We start from the raw sequence: 21,856 nt of genomic DNA, 5'->3' as shown, positions 1-21,856 counted from the left end.
GTCTGGCCAGTTTTTAAATAATTTTTAATGTTTATTTTTGAGGGAGAGAGAGACAGAGTGTGAGCAGGGGAGGGACAGAGAGAGAGGGAAACATAGAATCTGAAGCAGGCTCCAGGGTCTGAGCTGTCAGCAGAAAGCCTGATGCGGGGCTTGAACCCACGAACCGTAGATCATGACCTGAGCCAAAGTTGGACACTCAACCACCTGAGACACCCAGGAGCCCCTGGTCTGGCCAGTTTAGAGTTGGATAATAATAGACCAAGTGGTCTATAATGCTAAGTACTGCAGAGAGGCTGCAGAGAAGGAAGAGGGCTGAGAAAAGTTTATATAATTTAGCAATTGGTAGGATACCAATGATCTTGGAAAGCTATCTCATAAATACTACGAGTCAGATTTCAAGGGGAAGCAACCAGTGTAGAAATTTTGGAGATATTTGGGGGTCATTAGAAGGAGAGAAGGAACAGAAGCTTGAAATGGTAACAAGGACAAAGGAAGGCATTTTATTCTGTAGGGTAGGGGAAACATATTAGGAAAAGGAGGAGAAATAGCAATAGAAGGGAAGATAGGATTGAGGGTACCGCATTAGGTAGAATAAGACATGCACACGTGAGACAACATGGGGAACAAGCCTAACTCTGTAACACATGTTAATTTTTGAATCTGGGCAGTAAGTGCAGTAAGAATTAGAAGAAGGAGAAGGTAGGCATGGCCAAGAGGAGGTATCAAACAGCGTGTTAGATTTGATTAGGTTATTCAAGTATGTAAATAACCTGTGTTAACACTTTTAGCACCTACCCAAACATACATATGACATGGCTTCCAGCCTGTTGGAATGTAGGTATAATATCCTCAACTTTTTAATGTATTTCTTATCACTAGGTGGCCAGTGAATATTTTTCTTTCCCTTGTACACACAGGGCATTTTGTTTTTAAGTATTGCAGAGCAACAATAGAAGCAGTGTGCCTGAATACAGAAACAGTCTGGGAATTCAGAGGCTGTGAAATTTATGATGTCTTTGCTATTTCCCTAAAGCATGATTCTAGACCATTTAATTTCTTTATGCCAGAGTTTCTTCATCTGGACAACAGAAATGAGAAAGCCAGAAATTTCTATAACTATCTTAACCCTACCAGTCTATTAACCATAGCACATAAATCCCCATTCACTATTCATCTTCTCATAATTTTCTTTGATGGATGCATAATAAGTTTTCACTACGAAAACTCCAGGATGTTCACATCCTAGGTTCAGAAGGCTTCAACGTGTCTATAGCTTCATCTAATTTTCCACGTGCATTGCAGTCTACGCTTTTACCGATTCAGTTCCCTTAGCCTAGAATGCCTTCCTGCCACTGCTCAGATTCCCTCATCCATGGAGCAAAATTGCTAACAAGGCTGAGCTCTTCTCCCCATAGTCTTCAACAGCTCCCTTCCTTCCCCCAGCCATGTCAAATAAATATAATATTCTTCAATGCAGGCAATCCACATTTTCTCAGTCTTATATAATAGTGAGAATAAAATGATCTTTAATAAACTCGACTGTATTCATGGATCGGTATCCATCAACTGTAAGTCAAAGCAGAGTCTTTGCCATGTAAATCAACTAAAAGGCAAATATTCAGGCTCCTTGCTCCCACCTCACCACTTTGCCTCTCCTCAAGTTCCCCGTGTATAGAAATTCTACTGACATGGTGTTTAATGCAGACAATGTTTTGTATTTTGTACACTCTTGAACAGGCATATGTAATGACAGGTGAAATCTATTAGAGGTGATAGGTGGAAATCAAATAGACCATCAGAAAGAGGTTGCAAATGGAACAGAAAAGTTTATGATTATCCATTAGTTTGATGCCCTTTTCCTCATTTTCTCTGACAACTTTGGCCTTCCCTTCCCTCCCCTCAAATCAGGCTCCTTAGCTGGCTTGATAGACATTTCTGCTCATTGGATGACAGACTTAAAAGAAGGCATATGCACAGAGGGATTCTGGTTTAACCATGAACACTGTTGCTGGAACTCTGAGCACGTCACCTTCGAAGACAGAGACAAATGCCCTGAGTGGAATAGCTGGTCCCAGCTTCTCATCAGCACAGATGAGGTAACATGTTGTGAAGATCACAGAACCACTGACTTTTATTCTTTTTTCTTAAAATTTATTTATTTTGAAAGAGGGAGAATTCAAGTGTGAGTGGGGGACAGCAAGAGAGAGAGGGAAAGAGAACCCCAAGCAGGCTCTGCACTGTTATTGCAGAGCCTGACACAGAGCTCGATCCCACAAACCGTGAGATGATGATCTGAGATAAAAGAGTTGGACACTCAACCGACTGAGCCACCCAGGCATCCCCCACTGACTTTTATTCTTACATTTGCTTCATTTCTTCTGTTTAAATTTATTAAACAATTTTTTTAATGTTTATTTATTTTTGAGAGAGAGAGACAGAGACAGAGAGAGTGTGAGCAGGGGAGGGGCAGAGAGAGAGGGAGACAGAATCTGAAGCAGGCTCCAGGCTCTGAGCTGTCAGCACATAGCCCAATGTGGGGCTTGAACTCAAAGACTGTGAGATTGGGGTGCCTGGGTGGCTCAGTCGGTTAAGCATCCGACTTCGGCTCAGGTCATGATATCACAGTCTGTGAGTTCAAGCCCCGTGTTGGGCTCTGTGCTGACAGCTCAGAGCCTGGAGCCTGCTTTGGATTCTGTGTCTCCCTCTCTCTCTGCCCCTCCCCTGCTCATGCTCTGTCTCTCTCTGTCTCAAAAATAAAATAAAAACATTAAAAAAAAAAAAAAAGACCGTGAGATCATGACCTGAGCCAAAGTCGGATGCTTAACCGACTGAGCCACCCAGGTGCCCCACATTTGCTTCATTTCTTATACTGTACTCATGACAATTGTGGAATGTGCCCCCATTTTCCTTTTCATGAAAAGGAGAACCAGTGCCAGCTGCCTTTCTCTGTGGTTTAAGCGCAGCCCTATTTCCATCCATCTCTTCTGCCATGTGGAATCATTTGATGCTTACATAGTGGCTTAAAAGTTTTGCTTTTTTTTTAAAACAGTCCTGGTGTTTCTTCTCAGTTGTTAGTACACAGTGTGACTGAATCTGTCTTTCTCTAATAATTCCAGTAAAAATGTCAGAGCCAGCCAACAGGCACGCTATAATTTCTGACTAAGATGGAGTGGGTTAAAAATGTATCCATTGTATAGACTCCAAAAGTAATTTTCCCCTGAGAATTGCATTAGAACATTTTTTAAAAAAGGAATACATTCCATATCAAAATAACAGAAATGCAGGAATAAAATTGCCCATAGCCTGCTTTGGAGATTAAATCAATATTTTCATTTGTCCTTGTCTCCTAGCATACATTTTTCAATATAAAAGTGACTTTGTTTTTCAGTTCCTTCCCTTTCTATTATTACCATTTGGGTTGTTTGTTGGATCTCTCCTACTAAAAACAAAAACCCACAAAACAGAACAAAGCAACTCTTAATTCCCATTTCTTCCACCAACTAAGACAGGTACCATCTCAGCTTACTACTCATTTACTCTGTTGGCGAAGTGACTGAGACAAGACTAGGATATTTATTTATACATTTATTTTTTTTAATTTGTTTAATGTTTTTATTTATTTTTGAGGCAGAGACAGAGCATGAGCAGGGGAGGGGCAGAGAGAGAGGGAGACACAGAATCTGAAGCAGGCTCCAGGCTCTGAGCTGTCAGCACAGAGCCCGATGCGAGGCTCGAACTCACAGACTGTGAGATCATGACCTGAGCTGAAGTCGGACGCCCAACCAACTGAGCCACCCAGGCACCCCTATTTATATATTTAGAATGCATTTTTTTTAACGTTTTATTTATTTTTGAGACAGAGAGAGACAGAGCATGAACGGGGGAGGCTCAGAGAGAGAGGGAGACACAGAATCTGAAACAGGCTCCAGGCTCTGAGCAGTCAGCACAGAGCCCGACGCGGGGCTCGAACCCACAAGCTGTGAGATCATGACCTGAGCCGAAGTCGGACGCTCAACCAACTGAGCCACCCAGGTGCCCTTAGAATGCATTTTTATTCCTACTTTGGTCCATAGACGATTTGAAATGGTGTGTGTGTGTGTGTGTGTGTGTGTGTGTGTGTGTTTGCGTGCACGCATACATACACACAGTCAAGGGAAAAGAAGGATAGGAAAATAATAAAATCAGAAATCAGAGTGTTTATGTACCTATATGACTGTACACATTGGCTTAGGGAAAGAGCTCAATAAAAGGGTTAGACACATACCATATGTGTGAGAGGGTTTAGATCTATCCTTCTCAAACTAGAGTAAGGTCTGTGTGCCAGCCGGTGGGTGAAACCACAAAATAAATGCTGTGTGCCTTCTCAGAATATCAGGGTTTTTTTTCTGAATATTTTTTTTTGAAATTACATTTAATTACAAAGGAATGCAGAAGTCCCATGTTCATTAATATTAAACAATCTATGTTTCAGCTCTGCTCCTGAGTGTCCTACCCCCAACCCTCTCTCCTAGATTAGGAATACTTGGGTAGAAAAGTTTGAGAAGCCCTGGAATTCAGGGTGAGTGTGTGTGTGTGTGTGTGTGTGTGTGTGTGTGTGTGTGTGATCCCTTGCGTTTTTTTGATCAGTGGTGAAACAAGAATATGATCCATAGACTTTATTTCACCAGTTTTACACACATAGATGTGTGTGTGTGTGTGTGTGTGTGTGTGTGTGTGTGTGTGTAGTTCTCTGCAGTGTTACCACGTGTAGGTTTGTGTTATCACCACCACAATCAAGACATAGAACTATTGTTCCATTACCACAAGGCTCCCCTGTGCTACCCTGTTATAGCCTTGCACATGTGTTTAAGTATTCCAACTGTAGCATTCAAACTGGAACTTGAGATTTGCTCAAATGACAGATTTCTCTGGCTGGTTGTTTTTGTTTTTGTTTTTGTTTTGTTTGTTTTGTTTTGTTTGTTTTGTTTGTTTTGTTTTGTTTTTTCTCCTTGCCTGGAGAGAGTCTTCTAGATTCTGAGTTCTCCTGCCAAGAACTTGGCCTCCAGGTCTCTGCCTCTAGTCAGTTTTAGCTACTTGCCTTTCCATTCCCTCTCTCTCTCTGTTTCCCCCCTCTGGAGCCTTCTTCCTCCCTAGCTTCATTTGAAAGGCCAAGAGAGAGCAATTATCTATTCCTCTGAGGGACTAAACTAATGGAAAAGTTGTGTCAAAGCTATAACTCAGAAAAAAAAAATCTGAGCAGTTTGGCTCTCCTTCTCTAGGTCAGTGAATTATTTTAATTACGTTTTATGTTTAAATCAGAAGTCCAGTGAGTTGTGTTTCATATACTTTGAGCGAGTTTCAACTTCTAATATTTTTATCAGTAAGCATTCTCTCCTAATGTTCAAAATAGCTTTCTTTGTAAGATGTAACTGTTTGTAAGCCCTTTATGTTGGTGACTCCTTATTCGTGGTCAAAATTAGATTTATTTTCTGGCCATCTTCATTATCATAGGAGGATAGTCTCAAAAGTGTATTCTCTCCATTTTAGAAATAGCTGTTGCTGTTTTATTCTTTGGGACAGCTGGTGTCTCACTGGTTTCGTTTTATGGTCAGAGCCTGAAACTTTCCACTTGCATATTCTTGTTGCTGAGTCTGTGATAGCAAAACTCTTGCAAAGATGTGGTGATTCTCTATAGAACTGAACTGTGTATTTAAAGAAAAAACACTCAGGAATTTTCAACACTCTAACCTCCTATGAGAATTTGACACCAATGTAGGTAGCCAGCTGGTCTTCACCTCAAATGTGTAGCCAAAGTTCAGCCATTCCACTAAAAGAGCTTTCAAGACTCTTAATAAAATTGGCATAAAATAATATATATTTGACTACAAAACCTATCAAAGTGTTCATAAGGAACAGGAGTTTGCTTCAGGTTTTTGTTCGTTCTTCATTTTTGTCCATCCTTAGAAGCTGGTGTTGGTTTCCTTTGGGTGTAGCAAATCCTCTCTTTTTCAGTACCAAGTGGGCTGACACTATTTCAGTATTGCCTTTCTGACAATGCTGGAACATCTTGAGCTATTTAATACTGGTCTTTTTCTTTCTGATCTCCTTTCCCTAAAACCGATTACTCAGAAGGGCGGCGTGCCTCACTAAAACAAGCTTCTTTCTTTTCCCTTGTTCCAGGGAGCCTTTGCCTACATAGTCAATTATTTCATGTACGTCCTCTGGGCTCTCCTATTTGCCTTCCTTGCCGTGTCTCTTGTCAAGGTATTTGCGCCTTATGCCTGTGGCTCCGGAATTCCTGAGGTAAGTCTCTCAAGTGGTTTATAAATGGTGACAATAATGATTCCTTCCTGGTTAAAAGCCTTTAGTATGTATTCCAGCATATACCACAATTTGAATATAAAACAGGATCAGACTCTGAGGAAATCTAGAGTCTCTCTAGGTCTTTCCACAAGTCTTCTCTCAGTCTGGGCCACCTGGAAACTAAAGGGAGTTGATTCCTAGCCCCCCTGGGGGTTCCTGGTGAATTAGGCCCCTTGAAGACCAACCCCCACTCCCTACCCAAGAAGCTCCCAGGGTCCCAAGATCCTGGCCTGAAAAAGTAGTGGTATTGTCAACTTTGTTAGAGTTGAAGAAACAAAGCTATTTTGCTACATTTCCTACAATATGATTCAGGCTAGGAAGGTAGTTGAAATCCTGTTTCTAACTACTTTGGGTTTAGATTGCTTGACAGTGACTGAAACCACTGAGATTTGAGGTTGCCCAGATGACCTTACCCCTCTCTGTTTCCTGACCAAGTCATAGTTATAAATTTCTTTGGCAGAGAATCAAGGCTATACTTGCCTATAAGGATATAAGTAAGGAAAACACCCCCCTCCCTGCCCCTCTTCTCCATATACACAGACTCCCATGCTTGTACTCCCTTGCCCAGCTAACACATGGCCCCCCAAAATATAAGGAACATGAAATCTTAAAGAACAGTTCTTGCTTTCCTGGGCTCCCAGGCTTCCTCCCAAATTAGGGTCACTGTAGGTCAAACATTTATAGGTCATTTGTTCAAAAGGTGCAGTTTCTATAATGAGGTCCGGATTATTGCTTCCCAGCCTTGCTTACTTGCTTAGCCTATATTCAGTCTCTCTGTTTTTGGCCCGCAGATAAAAACTATCTTGAGCGGTTTTATTATTAGGGGCTATTTGGGTAAGTGGACCCTGATTATCAAAACCATCACGTTGGTGCTGGCCGTGTCATCAGGCTTGAGCTTGGGCAAAGAGGGCCCCCTAGTGCACGTGGCTTGCTGCTGTGGGAACATCCTGTGCCACTGCTTCAACAAATACAGGAAGAATGAGGCCAAGCGCAGAGAGGTAAGAACAGGTGGCCCAAGTAGTTTCTTTGTTGGTGAGAGCATAAATGGAACAGTCTTAGGGATGAGAATTTGGGGATTCTCCCAATGTCAACACAGACACCCTTTGACCCAGCAGCTCTACCTCTAGGAATTTAACCTACAGACATCCTAGCGTGTGTGTATGTGCACAAAGGTATGCATTTGGGAATAGTTCATGTGCAGCATTTGTCAATATCATGAGAAAATGAAACCATCGCAATGTCCATCAATGGGACTGATTTGAATAAACAGTATTCTGTCCATGCTGTAGCATATTGTGCAGTCGTTAAAAAAAGAGAGCCTTATGTACATTGACATGGAATTATGGCTATAAAATATCATTCATTTTCAAAAGCCAGTTTTGGAACAATGCATACAAATAATAATTCAATTAATGTTTTTTTTTAATTATGTAAATGTGCACCTAGAAAGAAAATGTCTGGAAAGTGGTTTTACTACAAACTATTAAAAATGTCTACCTGCAGTGAGTGGGGAAGTGAGGTGGTAGTGAAGGACTTTATAATAACTTTTACTATATATAACTATACAAGTATGTGTTGTTTCTATTACAAAATAAGTTACAAAAATAATAGTAGATTTTTAGAAGCAGTCGTTTATTCCTGTGAACGAATATGAACTCAGCCTGTTTCAGATGCCAGCTTTTTCATCTTTTATTTCTACCTACTGCCACACTGAATGAGTTTCTCTATGTATTGGATCTCTCTCTGCCTTCTGCCTCAATCCCACCAGAGTAGTCCTGCCACAACATCTCTGTAGTGGTTCTCATGTTTATGTAGTTGCTAACGTATATCATTTTGAAGAGGAAGAGCAGTTTTTAAAAATGTTCCAAGTCATTGGTTACTTTTATCCTGATATAATGAAGGATTTAAGAAAATAATGGTTCTTGCTCTATTTTCCTTGAATTACAAAGAAATCACATATGAAATGGGTCATGGCCAAGGTCATCTCATTAGAAAGGATTTTTCACAAAATGGGAACCTAGTGATTTATTCTGAAAACCAAACAAAACAAAATAAACCATAAGGCCCAGAAGGAAGCTCAAAGATGTTGAAACTTCAAATATGGAATACATTTTGATAGTTCAAGGGGGAATGTTTCTGGCAGGAGAAGAAGGTGAGCAGGAGAGAGAGAGGGAGAGGGAGATCTGAGTAACTTGTTTAGCTACCTGTCAAATGGTAGAAGGGCATAAAGGCAGTATTCAATTGCTGAGGTTGTTGGATGGTAATAATGCACGACAGAAGCTAAAGAGATGGAAAAAAAACATTTTAACTGTCAAGAGTAAAGTGTTGATTGCTGCTGGTTTTGCCTGGGCAGGGGTGACTTTGAAACTACAGATTGCCAGTTACTTTCATTCCATAAAATTGGCATTTCTGTTCAAGTAGTTCCTTATAGAAGGGGAGTAGTTCCTTATGAGAGGGAGTTTGGGCTATTTCTCTGTACAGATGTCATTTATTCCTTTAACTAGACCCAGGAATATTTCCATCTTGAGCTCACTTCCTATTGTTTATTTTAGACTTTCCAGTTATTTCTTCCTGTTGTTCTCACCATCGGCAGCCACCCTTTTGTGTCCTGGGGCCTTGTCAAAGTGGGCAGATGCTTGAAGGTAGAATAGGGATTTGAGAAGGAAGGGCATGGACAGACTCCACTTGGTCAACAAAAAAAAATTGAAGCAAACTAGCCACCACGATTCTTTCTTTTTTCTCATAATTCATCCCAAACAGTCACTGAAATGCTTTCAATGAAAGCCAATATATAGCTGTGGATTTTGAAGTCCTCCCAAGTTAGCCCTGGACGTCTCACTCCTTCCTCCCCTTCATTTTCCTGCCCTGCACCATCCTGCCCAGAGAAACCTGCCTATTTATTTTGCCAAGAACCATTTTATTCTTCAAAAACTCTTAATTTTTAATCATCTTTATTTTTTAATGTTTATTTATTTTGAGAGAGAGCACGCATGCATGAGTGGGGGAGGGGCAGAGAGAGGGAGGGAGAGAGAGGATCCCAAGCAGGCCCCACACAGTCAGCACACAGAGCCTGATGTGGGGCTCGATCTCAAGATCTGTGAAATCATGACCTGAGCCAAAATCAAGAGTCACACGCTTAACTGATGGAGCCACCCAAGCGCCCCTAAACTTTCTTTTAAAAATTTTCCTTATGAGTACAAATCACTTCTCACTCCACAGCAACCAGAATCTAATGAAAGGACCTTTTCTTCCCATTAATTCGGTGTGTTTTTCATGCATATTTTACATGCACATGCATATGCCTGCCTACAAAGGTAGGGCTAAGTATATTACTTGCTCTCTTTCTCTGTCTCCTTGTCCCTTTTTATTTCCCCCTGATAGCTTCTTCCCCTTCCTCTTCCTCTTCCACCTAGCCCTTTTCATTGCCACATTGAAACACCCTTAGGTCTTCTCTTCCCTTCAAAATCTATCTCCTTGCTTCTAGTTGCTTCTAGTTGCCTCCCTATTTCTTTTTCCACAGGTCACTATGTATGGAGTAGGGCACATAGTACAGGAAACCCCAACTACCCATTGTATGAATATTTGCATCTCCTGAATAGATGTGAGCCAATTGTTATTTCAGTTTTGTATCATCACAGCCTTCTCTAAACTCTCGTTTAAAAGGCATTCCTTAACAGAGAGTGCTGTGTAAATACATCACTGAAAATTCTTCATTTAGGTGGTTCCTAGGTCTACAAACTCAATTTCATTAGTGAATGGAGAGTATTGGGGCTGGGGGGCATGATGTGGAATAAAGTACATGCCTGAATTAATTACAGAGGAAAGACCCTTTGCCTGTTCAAGCATTTGAACTGTGTTCAAAATTTAGCATGCAGTGTTTGCTCTCAAATAAATATAAATTGAATTTTGTCTTTGATAAACTGGTTACAGAGCATGTAAAGTTTTAAAAGAAATGTCAACCACTAACGTTCCTTTTAAACATGCGATTGACAGAAGAAAGGTGGCATTATTTCTGTCACTAATTTTGAGTTTTGGATTGTAGGTCTTGTCGGCTGCAGCAGCAGCTGGTGTATCCGTAGCCTTTGGGGCACCGATCGGTGGAGTGTTATTCAGCCTAGAAGAGGTAACTACTTTTAACTGTCTGTAGGACATGCATGTTGCTTTTGGATCAGGAATTCTGGCCAGTGTGTATGTATGGTGCAGTCCCAAAGCTCTCTGATCAACTCCGTGTTTTACCACGTGACCAGAGATCTCTGGGCAGTTTTTTTGTCCTAAGCTCTCATTCCTGCAGCACCAGCTTTTCACCTGGAACTGTGTCTGCATACTGCTCTAAGTTTGCTTTCCCACCTTCTTTCTTACAGGTCAGCTACTATTTCCCCCTCAAAACGTTGTGGCGTTCATTCTTTGCTGCCTTGGTGGCAGCATTTACTCTACGTTCCATCAATCCATTTGGAAACAGCCGACTGGTTCTGTTTTATGTGGAGTTTCACACCCCATGGCATCTCTTTGAGCTTGTGCCGTTCATTCTGCTGGGTATATTTGGTGGTCTGTGGGGTGCTTTGTTTATCCGCACCAACATCGCCTGGTGTCAGAAGCGTAAGACCACTCAGTTGGGCAAGTATCCTGTCATAGAGGTACTTGTTGTGACAGCCATCACTGCTATCCTGGCTTTCCCCAATGAATACACCCGCATGAGCACAAGTGAGCTCATTTCTGAGCTGTTTAATGACTGTGGCCTTCTGGATTCCTCCAAGCTTTGTGACTATGAGAACCGTTTCAACACAAGCAAGGGGGGTGAACTGCCTGACAGACCGGCTGGTGTGGGAGTCTACAGTGCCATGTGGCAGCTGGCCTTGACACTCATACTGAAAATTGTCATCACTATATTCACCTTTGGCATGAAGGTGAGGAGATTCTTTTGATGTTCAGTGGATATATGTGTGGCTATGGGTTTGAGGGGTAAAGCCAAGATATAAAATCTTCAAAGCTCCTGTGGCACTTCCAACCCCACACAACATTTATCATCCACCCTCAAAAGCCCTTTTTGCCCCCACATGTCCTCCTAACTTCCTAGAGAATTGAACTTCTATCGAAAATTATCTAAGCCTAGTTTTAGGCCAAATGCACACCTCAATGATGAGATGTAAGTAGAAATGTTTTCTCCTTTTCCGTGGAGCACATATTTTGCCCTCAGAAAGGATGGTGAGGTATTTATTCACGTGCATTTTGTATTAAAACAATATCTGCCCAACATGTTTTTGGTCCTTATAGGGTGGCTTTAGAGTTTGCCAATAAAGCAAAATATTAAGCTGAACCAAATGAAGTAGCCAGTACTCAACCGTTTTGACCACTAAAAGAGCAATCTCATCAAGTTCAACCTGATGTATACCTAAATGTATTCTTTACAGTCATTATCAGTGCCTGTGTATTGAGAACTTCACAGGTGATCCCAAGTTAATATTGAAACTCTCAACAGCAGACATCAGGCCAGCATCTTTTATTTTCAGTACCTGTTATCATTTCTGTATTTCAGAAGAAACCAGAAAGGAACATTTGTTAAGGTATTTTCCTCCTCCTTCCTAGATTATTTGTCTTTCCTTTAGCACCCAACTACTGAGTTATTCCCCTCTATTCAAACCAGACAATGAGAGACAAGCGCTCAGTTTAGGCAGTGCTAGAAACCTCTGAATTGTCATGCATCTTCCTAACACCCTGGAAAGTCTTGCTGCGCTTCTTGAGTTGTTTGTTTGTTTATTGTTTGTTTGTTTTTTCCTCACGGCTTCCTTCTTTTAAAGTGAACAGTCAGACCATCAAACCCACCCAGATTCAAATGCATTCCAAAATTGAACACAAGTTATTTAAAAATAATCTGCTGTTTCAATGATTTTGCCCTTGTCATAACTTCCTTCCCCTAACACAGTAAATTGAGAAGAGTCAAGAAATTGAGTCAAGAAATAGAGCAGGAGACAGATGAGAGGGTTTTTTTGTCATTGTTGGTTTTGTTTTGTTTTGTTTTGTTTTGTTTTGTTTTTTGGATAGTCATGCAATCCATAGTTACTACCTCATTTTTAAAATGTAATCATTTCGTCTTTATACTGTTACCAAGTAAAATGAAACCTCATGTACCATCCTTTTCATGTGAGCAATGGGTTAAGATTCAATATATGAGAGTGGTTTTAAGCATTGCATTTAAACCCCAGCACCAGTATTTACTGTATCTTGAGCTTGGGTGAGTTACTTAACCTCTCTGAATCTTAAGTTCTGTGCGATTTGAGAATAATAATGCCTATTCCTGGGGTGGTTATAAAGAACTGAGGAAATCTTGTTAGTGGAGTATCCAGCATAGAGCATGGAAGATAGTCAATAGAGGGTAATTGTTGTTGATAAGAATTCAGCATTGGGGGAAAATGTCTGCATATATGAGAAACTCCATCTATTTTCCTTTTTCTTTGGGAAAGGCTTAATTTCTGCCTCCAGTTCTGTGTTGGTCTGGAGAGTTCAGGCTCTTGCCTGATGGACCCCGAATCAGGGTAAGCTTCTTTGCAGTCGTACTTGCCTGCGCGTCCCAGAGAACCTCTAGCCCCTGTAGCATTACACAAATATTTATGGCCACTTGCTAGCATAGTGCATAGTTAAATTGTCATTGGCCTGTTTGCTTCGCAGAGGGTCAGTCCTCTAGCCCTTACCACATGCCAGGCAAGCGCATCATTTCTCACTAACCATCTGTTGCTTTCTCTTTGCAGATCCCATCTGGCCTGTTTATCCCCAGCATGGCTGTTGGTGCTATAGCAGGCCGACTTTTAGGAGTAGGAATGGAGCAGCTGGCTTATTACCACCATGACTGGGCCATCTTTAATAGCTGGTGTAGTCAAGGAGCAGATTGTATCACCCCTGGACTTTATGCGATGGTTGGGGCTGCAGCCTGCTTAGGTGGGTAGTGTTTGCATTGATTTCAAAGAAGTTGCCACACAGGTGACAGAATAAAGACGTGTGATATTAAACACAGTCGACTGCAGAGTTTGAGAGCACAAGCAAGCACACATGAGCAGAGGAGGGGCAGAAGGAGAGAGAGAGAGAGAGAGAGAGAGAGAGAGAGAGAGAGTGAGTCAGTCTTAAGCAGGCTCCATGCTCAGCACAGAACCTGACGCAGGGCTCGAGAGGTCATGAGATCATGACCTGAGAAATCAAAAGCAGATGTTCAACCTACTGAGCCACCCAGGTGCCCCTGAAGGTTTTTTTTTTTTTTTTTATTAAGCATCCATTTCCTGTTGGGTTTGCCATTTTTCAAGTGCTTTAAGAAAGCATTCTTTATCCTATAGCTATATTCCTCCCTTTTGAGAGTAATTTTACTCTCAAATTTCATCCTACTAAGGAAATTATCAGAAACTCGGATAAGGATATCTGCCCAAGAATGTTCATCACAGTATTATTTATGATAGCAAGAAATTGGAATCAACTTAAATATGTACAGTAAGGGACTGGTTAAATAAATTATGGTGAATCCATATAATGTTATACTATATAGCCATTGAATGTGATGCTAATATTTAACATCTTTAAATCCAATGTTAAATGAATTTGTAATAATATATGAAATGTTCCTGATATAAAGTGGGGGGAGGGGAGCATGGTGGGGAATTAAACATATAATATGAGCTCACCTACCTACAAATACATATTTTTGCATAGCGAAAAACTTGAAAAAGTCATTCCAAATTTTCACTCTGCTTATTTCTAGGCAGTGAGCTTATGGATAATGACTTTCTTTTATATACTTAAAAACAATGTTTGAATTTCCTACAATGGCCTGTACATTCCAGAGAACCTATAGTCCTAGCAGTGTTATACCAATTGTGGATATCTTTTGCAATTACTTTTCTAATTAGGGGGGAGAAAGCAGCACACAAATAAGAAACAAAAGAAGAAAAATCCAGATGGCATCTGGTGCTTTTATAGATATTATTTTGAGAAATCTGACTCACATCCATTATAAACTTACTTTAACCCAGCCGCTGTGCAGTTATAGGTGAGACCTCCTTTTAGCAATGCTTCTGGTACATGGGCTTTGCCTGGATGGGCTCCTGTCACAGGCCCTTAATTGTAATGAATCTGGACTTCTGTTTTTAGTAGCTTGTATCTGTTTCCTTGTAGGTGGGGTGACTCGGATGACTGTTTCTCTCGTTGTCATAATGTTTGAACTAACTGGTGGCTTGGAGTACATTGTGCCTCTGATGGCTGCAGCCATGACAAGCAAGTGGGTGGCAGATGCTCTGGGGCGGGAGGGCATCTATGATGCCCACATTCGTCTCAATGGTTACCCCTTTCTTGAAGCCAAAGAAGAGTTTGCTCATAAGACCCTGGCAATGGATGTGATGAAACCCCGTAGAAATGATCCTTTATTGACTGTCCTTACTCAGGACAGCATGACCGTGGAAGATGTAGAGACTATCATCAGTGAAACCACTTATAGTGGCTTCCCAGTGGTGGTGTCCCGGGAATCCCAAAGACTTGTGGGTTTTGTTCTCCGAAGAGATCTCATCATTTCAATCGGTAAGGATTTCGGAAAGGGGATAATGGAATCCACTATGGAAATAAAATAAATATGTGCAAAATGGGGGACGACACAGGGAGGACAGGACCAATGAGGGGCCAGAAGGATTGAACTGGCACTTCTATTTTCAACTTTTTTTTTCTACTTCTCAAATAGAAAATGCTCGCAAAAAACAGGATGGAGTTGTGAGCACTTCCATCATTTATTTCACTGAGCATTCTCCTCCAATGCCACCATACACACCACCCACCCTAAAGCTTCGGAACATCCTGGATCTCAGCCCCTTCACTGTGACTGACCTTACACCCATGGAGATTGTAGTGGATATCTTCCGCAAGCTGGGACTGCGGCAGTGCCTGGTTACGCACAATGGGTGAGAGCTCTTTGGTGAAGGCAAATTGGATCATGGGAGGAAAGAGTGTAGAGAGAGAAAGAAGAACCCAATTCATCTGAACATTAGTAGCATGTATAGGGCCTTTTGAAGCTCCGAGATGAAGACAGATGTGTTTCTTTTATCATCATGATTAATGGAAAAGGAGTTTGGGGAAGAAAGTGTGATTGGGAAATGTGAACTGCTGGCTGCACATTATAAATAACATGGCCCCTCCCCCACAAAGGAAATGGCTGTGTTCTTGTGAAGAGACAGCACCAAAATTATAATGATATTAGGTATTATTCGTATAGTATTTGGTCCTTATGATACCTGTGCTGTTATCATTGGAGGATGATAAAGCCAAGTTTCAGTGAGGTTTAAAGATTTACACAAGAGCCCACAATCAATATATAGTAGGGAGAGGCTTTAAACACAAGTCTTCTGACTCCCAAGGCCAAGGCTCTTTCTTTCAGGGATATTTCTTATGCAGTAAAGGAAGCCCTGCTATTTTTATTGGAAAAGAAGGGAAGTTGAGGAGAAGGGTGGATTTTTTTCTAAACATGGTATGCCAATCCAGCAATTATATGAGAATTTCACTCTCTAAAATTTCTAAATGTTGTAACAGATGTCTTGCAGGATTGAAATCAGCAAGGGGACTTTCCCTAACTGATCATTCAACATTTACTGAATCCCCTACTTCATGCAAGAAGGTATTCCACTAGACTCCATAGAGACACAAAAGTGAATAAGGCCCTTCTCTGCCCTCAAGGAGTGCACAGTGTCACAGGGAACCTAAGAACACAGGAGCATGCATTCCACAACAGCAAACAAGACAAGTGTGTAGATCATGCCGTTGCTGCAAGGGGGTCACGGTCATTGCTGGCCTGTAGGATCAGAGAGGGTGTTCTGGAAGAGCAGCATTTGAACTGAGTGGCAGGAGATAAGGTTCAGATACGTAGGGAATATTTAAAGCAGAGGAAATAGCAAGATGTGAGATGTGAAGCAGAAATGTCTGCAGCCTGTTTAGGGACCCATGTGCTGTCCCATTTGCTGGGCACACATAACACTGTAAGTTGCAGTTAGTGTTTGAAGACGAAATTGAAAAGGCCTGAGGAGGAAAAGCATCACCATTGAGAATGTTAACTACCGATTTGTTTTTGTTTTGTTGCCTTGTTTTCTTTTAGGCGATTGCTTGGAATCATTACCAAAAAGGATGTGCTAAAGCATATAGCACAGATGGCGAACCAAGATCCTGACTCCATTCTCTTCAACTAGATTCACAGGGTTGTGCTGGATATAAAACAGGAAGGACATTGCAGACCATGGATGTATTTTATTTACTGGGTACCCAAAACACATTTCCCATATTTGGATGGTGAAGTTATATTAGTGTGTTGTCTCTTTCCTATAAGTTAACCAGTTGCACTACATAATCTCTGGAATTTAATCTTCTCTTTAGGAGAAAATACAGTTAGGCTTCTGTGATATCGCATTAGGAAGATTTCATGAGAGAATAAACAAGATTGCTAGGGTTTAATTCTTTACATTTTTTTTTAATTTAAAACATAATTGTTAGCCAATATGCAATCACTGAAAACTATGCAAGAAAAATTCCAACCGTCCTGACCTATAGCCTGCAGAAAGCTCATGACCAAGTCACTTTTTTGGACTCTGTCATTGGTGGAAGATGAAGTGTAAACTAAGGGGCTTTGCTTTTCCGAACACAGAAAGGAAAGCCAGAAGGAAAATAGTAATGCTGTTTTTCAGACTGTGAAAATTCAGTTCAAATGTTTTCTTGTTCCTGTTACAATATTTAGCATTATTAGTTTGTGTGTGTGTATGTGTATGTTAATATCTGATTATAAGACAATGCTGCTTTGGTTAACCTCCTCTAAACAAATTTAGAGAGGTTGACTTTTATAGCTTGCTTGTTCCTGGTACTCTTTTGAAGTGCACAAAGATAAGTTATGGAACTTTCTCCTTGTCTGCCAAAAGGGTGATTTTCCAGATGGTATTTGTTAGTCCAGTAGACAAGGACTTTGCCATGAATTCGTTAGTAACAAGGAATGATTTCTCCAGCTTCCTTGAAATGAATGATTAGTAAAGTTCTAAGCCGAGTCAATGACTAGGAATTTCACGTTTTTTTGTGAGGTCCCAACTAATTCTCTTACCCAGATGCCACCTCCATGAGTGATGGTGCTTTAGGCTTCTGGAATATGTAAGAATAGTAAAGGGAACCAAATCTGGACTGCATACTGATAAACCAGGGAAGATCCTGAGCTGTATCTGCATTCTCATGCATTCCTTCGTAAAGACCACCAGTACTAAAATAACTGGGCACTCATGCCTCCTTCCAGTGTTAAGTACATATAACAGGCCAGTTGTTGTCCCTGTGAACATGAATTTAGGCTTGGGGTACTTTCAAATCCATTCGAGGCATTGGAATAGGATAGGCAGCTGTGACTCCCTTGGGGTTCCTTAGAATTCTAAATAAAATACAGAACCATCCTAAGACCCAGGGGTGTGGACAAGGCCTGGTGACACCAAAGGTGCTTGTATCCAATTGAAAAGGTGCCTGTCTCAATTTTCTACCACCTTTACTGCAGTAGAAAAACATCACACTGTAGGGACACCCGGTGGAATCACAGAGCTACCACCATCATTCCGATACCGGTTTCATTTTCTCTTGTTGTCCCCATGTGCAGCTGGTACCCCTTGTTTTCCTCCATTCTTTTCCCCTCCCTCTCCTCAGTCCTGAGTCCTGTCTTTGGGATTGAGCGCCATTCCTGGTTAATCATTCCGATTTCAAAAAATAACTTCCAGGGCTAGTTAAATTGTAAACCAGGGCTCAGCAATCTTAGGGCACATGGACCAGAGGGAACACACAGCCATTGGCTTTGCTCTGTAGCCCAGTTGCTGCCACTGTGCCTCCCTCCCTTCCTGTGCCCATGCCCACAGCAGCAAGACTTAACTGCCAGGGCTGCAAGTTCAGCCTTTCCTGTTTGACAAGTCTGTTACCCCCCCACCCCCACCCCTTGCACCACCATTCCAGCCTAGAACCATCAGTCACTAGGGATATCCTCCCCCCCCCCCCCCCCCCCCCCCCCCCGTCCCCTACCCCTTCCCCCAACACCTCAGGGTTCCTCATTTTAAAAGTTGCTGAGCCCTGAATCTAGAATTTCTTTTTCTTCCTTTTCTTTCTTTCTTTCTTTCTTTCTTTCTTTCTTTCTTTCTTTCTTTCTTTTTCTTTCTTTCTTTCTTTCTTTCTTTCTTTCTTTCTTTCTTTCTTTTTCTTTCCTTCTTTTCTTTTCTTTTCTTTTCTTTTCTTTTCTTTTCTTTTCTTTTCTTTTCTTTTCTTTTTTCCCCTAGTTCTTATCTTTCCAACATCTGAAATTCTTTTATTGCCCAGAACTGGACAGCCAAGGCTTTTATTGATTTTTATCTTTCAAATATCAAGGCAGTCACCAGAGTTTCTTTTTTAAAGTATATCACTCTAGGGGCGCCTGGGTGGCGCAGTCGGTTAAGCGTCCGACTTCAGCCAGGTCACGATCTCGCGGTCTGTGAGTTCGAGCCCCGCGTCAGGCTCTGGGCTGATGGCTCGGAGCCTGGAGCCTGTTTCCGATTCTGTGTCTCCCTCTCTCTCTGCCCCTCCCCCGTTCATGCTCTGTCTCTCTCTGTCCCAAAAATAAATAAAAAACGTTGAAAAAAAAAATTAAAAAAAAAAAATAATAAAGTATATCACTCTAACATTTTAATGAAAGAGAAAAAACTCCCTAGGTTATATTCTATCATAGTCATGACTCAGTCACTTTACATCTTTTGTCCCTTCCATGCCACTGATTTCCTTGAATGAGATGAGGCTATGTGCCAGACCACCCCTGTGTATTGCGTAGAAGTCATTCTTATCTGTGTATTTCTGGTTCACTGCCTATCTTTTCTTATTAGCCGTCCAGCTAAAGTTTGCAAAACAGGAAGTGTTAGTATTTCTGGTATTTGATGACAATGAAAAGTTTGGTCTCATTTCATAGGGCAGCAGTGATATGGAGGGTGCCTAAGTTTGCCTTTGTGTTTCTTCTAGGCTCTGTTTTTGATTTTAGACAGATGAGCCAGTGTTAAGGTGCTACTTCAGAGAATTATTTCGAGAAATCAGATAACACTGTGCCAAGGTATACTTTCTAGATGCTAAGCACCGATTGGCCCTCCAGAGAATAATAGCCTTTTGATACCTCACTCCTGATAAATCTCATCCATTAACCTCAGCTTCTCAGGAATCCTTGTAACACATATACTAGAAGTAGCTATAGTGTATGGTATTCATTATATGTCCAATCCTATGGTTTGGCTCAAAGGTTGGCTAATTGTGGCTACAGCTCTCCGCTAGACTGCTAGCTCAGCACCTTAACACTCAAGAGTTTCTTGTCTTAAGGCAAAGGAAAATGTTCTTTCTGCTATTGCCAATTCAGCAGTTGGACATACTTAACCAACAAACAAAGCTGATACAGGGAGGTCTGTCAGTCGCCTCAAATGGCCACATACCTCAATGGCAAAAGGCTAGATAATCTGTGATTGGCAAATTAATTTGAGTTGAAACTAGTCTGTTTTGGCATTAAGAAAAGAAAATTGCCCAACACAAGGGAAGGAGCTATAAAAGAATGCCAATAAGTGCTTCAAGAGAGTTAGGATTTTCCGAGGGAAAATATACCGTAGACATCCAGCCATTAAAAGAGTGGGAGTCTACAGGTTCATTAAAAGTCTAACTGGTATATTTTGTATAGTCAGGTCTTCAATGTAAATAATTAAAGAAGCCAAAACAGGTAATGCATGGTTATACCATTGGAGGGAAAGAAGCAAGGGACTGAAAATGCAAACTAATGGCCACTTTCAAGGTCGTTTCTATTTGGATGTTTGTTCAGACACTCTCCTCTTTTCTGGCCCCAGCTTCCTTCTGGTTCAGGCCAACTGTCGAGTGGAGGTGGTATAGTCCAAAGAACTGATAGCCTCTGGTGGATAATCTGACACTGATGACACTTTGGATTTTGCCATTAGGCAGAACAAACGATCAATTCGCTGAATGAACAGCAAAGCAGTTCAGTTGTTTTGGCACCAGAGGCTGAAACTGAACCCCTTTTCAGGAAAAGCCGAGCATAGTGTAAATTTCTCTAGCAAGTCTCCAATTTCATTTGAACATGAGAAAGAGAAAGTAATGGGGATTTAGTGTGGTCTAAGGCTGTGAAGTAACTCTGAACCATGATGTTATGAACTCATTCAGGTGTGGGGGGAGCAAATCTATTTTTAAAAACTCATCATGCAGTAGAGTATGTCATGCACAGAAATCATGGCATATTATACTATAGGTTTTAAGTATTTGAATCACCTGTCTCCATTGGGTCTCAATCTTGGTTTGTGTTGTGATGTGATGAACAGGAAGGTGAACTTGCTACCCCATGGTATCTTTGTTTTTGTTTTTTTAATCACAAGGGGTGCAGCTTTTGAAGTTGAGTTTTTAATGAAGATAGCGAAGACAATATTGAGAATTTGAAATGGCCAGTGTGTTTTATATTGCCAAAGTACTTACTGATGACTGGCCATGTTGCCACCCATCAGTTCAGAGAAAGCAGGAGAACATTTTTCAGGGTGGTACACAGAATTTTGAGCTTGAGAAAACCCTGAGAAAAATTAGAAATTTAGAAAGTAGATGGGAAGTATGATATTTAGTCCTGAAAAAAATTGATGTCTAAATATGTGGTCTGAACTTAAGTGTCCTAAAACCTTGATTTTTTTTTAAACCACCTCTGGGTTTGCCTGAATTCCCTTTGGGGAGAGAATTGAAGGATGTGGCAGTGGAAAAGCCCCAGTAAGAAAATATATGAGTTCTTACAAGATGGTTGGAGGAAGGCCATCCTGTGCCCCAAGCCATACATCCTAGCATTTATAAACTGCTCGATCATGTGCCTCAGGTAGAGAAAAAGTCGAGTGGTCTTTCAAAGACTGTGTTTTCCATGTCAGGGACAGGCTCAAAGCAACATTTAGCTGGAGGCAGTCGGCTTTTATGGAGAAGGCTGACCCATGACATCTGCTCACAAAGGAGGGCAACGTCTACTGCCATTGCCTAAATGATAAGCTTTAGGTAGATTGTCTTGAATTTTGATAGCAAAATATTTTTTTAAATCTCTATTTTAGCCTCCCTAGAACGTACTTATTGAAATGTATGTATGAAAAAGAAAAACGTGAGGGTTTCTCAGATCAGAGCTCAGGGAGTTGTGTCAATTTGCAGTGAAATTAATGTAATGGACCTGTGGCGACCATTCAGTTTTGCTCTGCCTCAATTTCAGTTGTGTGCTCCAAGGAGAGAAGTTCTTGGAACAGCAAGTGTTTAGCAACTTCACGTTACTCCACAAATGTTTGCTGGCTGCAGTCTCACTTCTAAACATCTGGATCTGGGCAAAGTTTTAAAGTGATGTAAGAAACAAAATTGTTTTTTCCACTGTGCAGTCCGATTTTGCCAAATTGCCCAGGAAAGAAAGTATACGATGTACAGAGTTCACATTTCTTGGATGGGACCTATCAAGTCACCCTGCCTAATCCCACAG

The 21,856-nt window shown here is 41.2% G+C and overlaps 1 protein-coding gene across 6 annotated transcripts in view; it reads left to right on the top strand.

Moving 5' to 3' along the window:
* The window catches only part of CLCN5 (chloride voltage-gated channel 5), a 175,016-nt gene extending 157,628 nt beyond the window's left edge, over positions 1–17,388 (top strand). For 5 of the 6 annotated variants that reach the window (XM_019417496.2, XM_019417497.2, XM_019417498.2 and 2 more), the window contains 9 exons: positions 1,909–2,096; positions 6,160–6,282; positions 7,134–7,340; positions 10,385–10,465; positions 10,704–11,246; positions 13,086–13,272; positions 14,494–14,892; positions 15,050–15,266; positions 16,451–17,388. In XM_019417496.2, the coding sequence (XP_019273041.1) occupies positions 1,909–2,096; positions 6,160–6,282; positions 7,134–7,340; positions 10,385–10,465; positions 10,704–11,246; positions 13,086–13,272; positions 14,494–14,892; positions 15,050–15,266; positions 16,451–16,541 (2,036 nt within the window). In that variant the 3' untranslated portion in view covers positions 16,542–17,388. The remainder of the gene's footprint in view (positions 1–1,908; positions 2,097–6,159; positions 6,283–7,133; positions 7,341–10,384; positions 10,466–10,703; positions 11,247–13,085; positions 13,273–14,493; positions 14,893–15,049; positions 15,267–16,450) is intronic. The other variant, XM_019417501.2, reaches the window with a different exon arrangement.
* Positions 17,389–21,856: the final 4,468 nt, after the last annotated feature.

Source organism: Panthera pardus, unplaced genomic scaffold, assembly GCF_024362965.1.
Source record: "Panthera pardus isolate Hobbes unplaced genomic scaffold, ASM2436296v1 HiC_scaffold_27, whole genome shotgun sequence".
NCBI classification, from domain to species: domain Eukaryota; kingdom Metazoa; phylum Chordata; class Mammalia; order Carnivora; family Felidae; genus Panthera; species Panthera pardus.
This window is presented reverse-complemented; position numbering and strand designations above follow the sequence as displayed.